Source organism: Pteropus vampyrus, unplaced genomic scaffold (assembly GCF_000151845.1).
Source record: "Pteropus vampyrus isolate Shadow unplaced genomic scaffold, Pvam_2.0 Scaffold329, whole genome shotgun sequence".
In the NCBI taxonomy this organism is placed as follows: domain Eukaryota; kingdom Metazoa; phylum Chordata; class Mammalia; order Chiroptera; family Pteropodidae; genus Pteropus; species Pteropus vampyrus.
In genome coordinates this window covers 416,273-418,756 of record NW_011889110.1, presented here as the reverse complement: position 1 = coordinate 418,756, position 2,484 = coordinate 416,273, and the positions used below count along the sequence as shown (strand labels likewise).

Below are 2,484 nucleotides of genomic sequence, written 5' to 3'. Positions count from 1 at the left end.
GAAGCGGAGGGCTCCCTGGGAGGTGCCTTCCCACCTCCTCCTCCCCCGATCGAGGAGCCATTTCCCCCTGCACCTCTGGAGGAGGAGATCTTTCCTTCCCCGCCGCCTCCGCTGGAGGAGGAGGGAGGGTCTGAGGCCCCCGTCCCGCTCCCACCACAGGTATGGGGGCTGGGAGGGGCAGCTACCCAGGGACTCCCCCAAGGGAAGGAGAGGAGGGTCCTAGCCTCCGACCTCCTCTGCACCTCTGCCTTGGTGGGGTGGGGTGGGACTGGAGGACTGGGATGGGCGCGCTGACCCCAGACCCTCTAGCCCAGGGAGAAGGTGAGCAGTATTGATCTGGAGATAGACTCGTTGTCGTCACTGCTGGATGACATGACCAAGAATGATCCCTTCAAAGCCCGGGTAAGGAGCAGGAGAGGAGGAGCGTTCTGGGGACAGCACTGGGGAGGCTGGCACCCTCCTACAAATGCACTCTTCTCCCCTCTGCCTCCTCTTGCAGGTGTCATCTGGATACGTACCCCCACCCGTCTCCACTCCGTTCATTTCCAAGACCAGTACTAAGCCTGCAGCTGGGGGCGCAGCACCACTGCCTCCTTGGAAGACCCCTTCCAGCTCCAAGCCTGTGCCCCCAGCTCAGGCTCAGCCTCCCAGCCAGGCACAGTTCCATGTGCAGCCCCAGCCCCAGGCCCAGGCCCAGGCCCAGGCCCAGGCCCAGGCCCAGGCCAAGCCTCAGGTCCAGCTCCATGTCCAGCCCCAGCCTCAGCCTGTGCCTTTGGCGAACAGTCAGCCCCGAGGTCCCCCAGCCCCATCTCCAGCCCCTAAGTTTTCTCCAGTGACTCCCAAGTTTACTCCTGTGGCTTCCAAGTTCAGCCCTGGAGCCCCAGGTGGACCTGGGTCACAGCCCAATCAAAAGTTAGGGCCCCCTCAAGCTTCCTCTTCCACTGGCGCAGGCTCCCTTCAGCCCCCCAGCTTCACCTACGCTCAGCAGAGGGAGAAGCCCCGAGTGCAGGAGAAGCAGCACCCAGTGCCCCCGCCGGCTCAAAACCAAAACCAGGTGAGGGAGGGTGGGAGGACTGGGCTGAGATCGGGGGGGCTGGGGACAGGGAGGCAAGTGGGAGCCAGAGAAAGGGCAAAGATGAGTGAAGGCTTGGACCTGTAAGACAGTGGCCAGCCGCAGCTCCTCTGGAGGAGGGCCTGGCAGAGCGTGGGCGTGCAGGCTCTGAATTAGGAGGAGGGTTCGTGGACCTTCTCTTGCACTTTGCCCCAGAATGTTAAAGGTAAGGGATGAGCTCATCACCAGTCCAATTTCGGTTCTTCCCCCTTCTTGGTTTCTTGTTGTAACTTCTCTGCTCTTCTGAGGGCTCTCACTGCCCAAGGGCTCAGCTGGTGATAAGAGTCCTGCACTGATAAACACTGGCTGAGCCAGGCACTGTGTTCTGTGCTCTGGACGGAAGAGATCTCAAAGGAGGTTAAGCCTGAGGGAGTCAGGAGGACCTGGGATAGAATTCCCGGCTTCCCATCTCACAAGACCCTAGGCGAGTGAGGTGAACTTTGAGCCTCAGTTTCCCCATCTTTAACAGTATCCCCCCCCGTACAGTGGTGGTGAAGATGAAGTGAGCTAACGATGCATAGAAAGTGCTGGGGTTTTATCTAGCACGAGAACGCTCAGAGTAGAAAAGTTATCGTTCCTGCCTGACCCTTCCTGCCTTCTAGTTCAGGAGACGCGAGCTTCCGAGTTGAAGGGACCCTGTTGGTCATCTAGTCTAAGCAGCCCAGCGTAAACTGGCAGTAGGAATGTCTGTCCCTGTGTGCGCAGGCACGGGGCAGCAGGAGACGTCAGGTGCCAGTGAGTTGTGCACAGGCCCGTGTTGTAGGAACGCCGAGCAGGGCATCAGCACGGGGCTGGCGATTGAGGAAAGGAAGACGTCGTGGTGCTCTGGTGGGCTCTGAAGAATGGTGGGACTTAAGACTCCAGAGAGGAGAGGGAAGGGCTTCGGGGTGGGAATCGCATGAGCAAAACAGCAGGGTGTTTGAAGACTCAAAGTAGAATGTTCCTCTGGGACCTTCGCTACAGAGAGGTCGGTGGAGGCTTAAGGGAGGAGGAAGATGAAATCGTTCACTGAGGGAGCCTGTGAGTTCTGGCAAGTCCTTCGTGGTTTTTGAGTAGGTGTGCGTGGCTGGGTCAGAGGCCTGGGGACGGCCATGCTTTTGAAAGCTTTTGGGACGTGTTTCCAGCAGAGGTGTGGACTACAGGTAGGAGGTGTTGGGCAGTAACGTGTGGGGATTCTCTCCTGGGCCCAGATAAAAGCAGAGGAAGTGCCTCCGGGACCTGGTCGGAACCTGGTGGCTGACAAGCAGTCGGAAGAGGCGGGGGAAGGGTGGAAAAGGCCCGCGTGTGTCGGAGAATCACAGGGTTGCTGACAAAACGGAGAAGTCCAGAAAGGGAAATGGTTTAGACGGGAAGAGGAGGGGTCCGGCTATCAG

General features: G+C 59.2%; 1 protein-coding gene across 1 annotated transcript in view; it reads left to right on the top strand.

The window, feature by feature from the left end:
* ZYX (zyxin) overlaps window positions 1-2,484 on the top strand; it is a gene marked incomplete at its 3' end in the record, with an annotated part of 6,959 nt that overhangs the window by 1,285 nt on the left and 3,190 nt on the right. Inside the window, exons 2-4 of the mRNA XM_011378082.1 lie at window positions 5-159; window positions 310-402; window positions 500-1,054. Coding sequence (XP_011376384.1) covers window positions 5-159; window positions 310-402; window positions 500-1,054 — 803 coding nt within the window. The remainder of the gene's footprint in view (window positions 1-4; window positions 160-309; window positions 403-499; window positions 1,055-2,484) is intronic.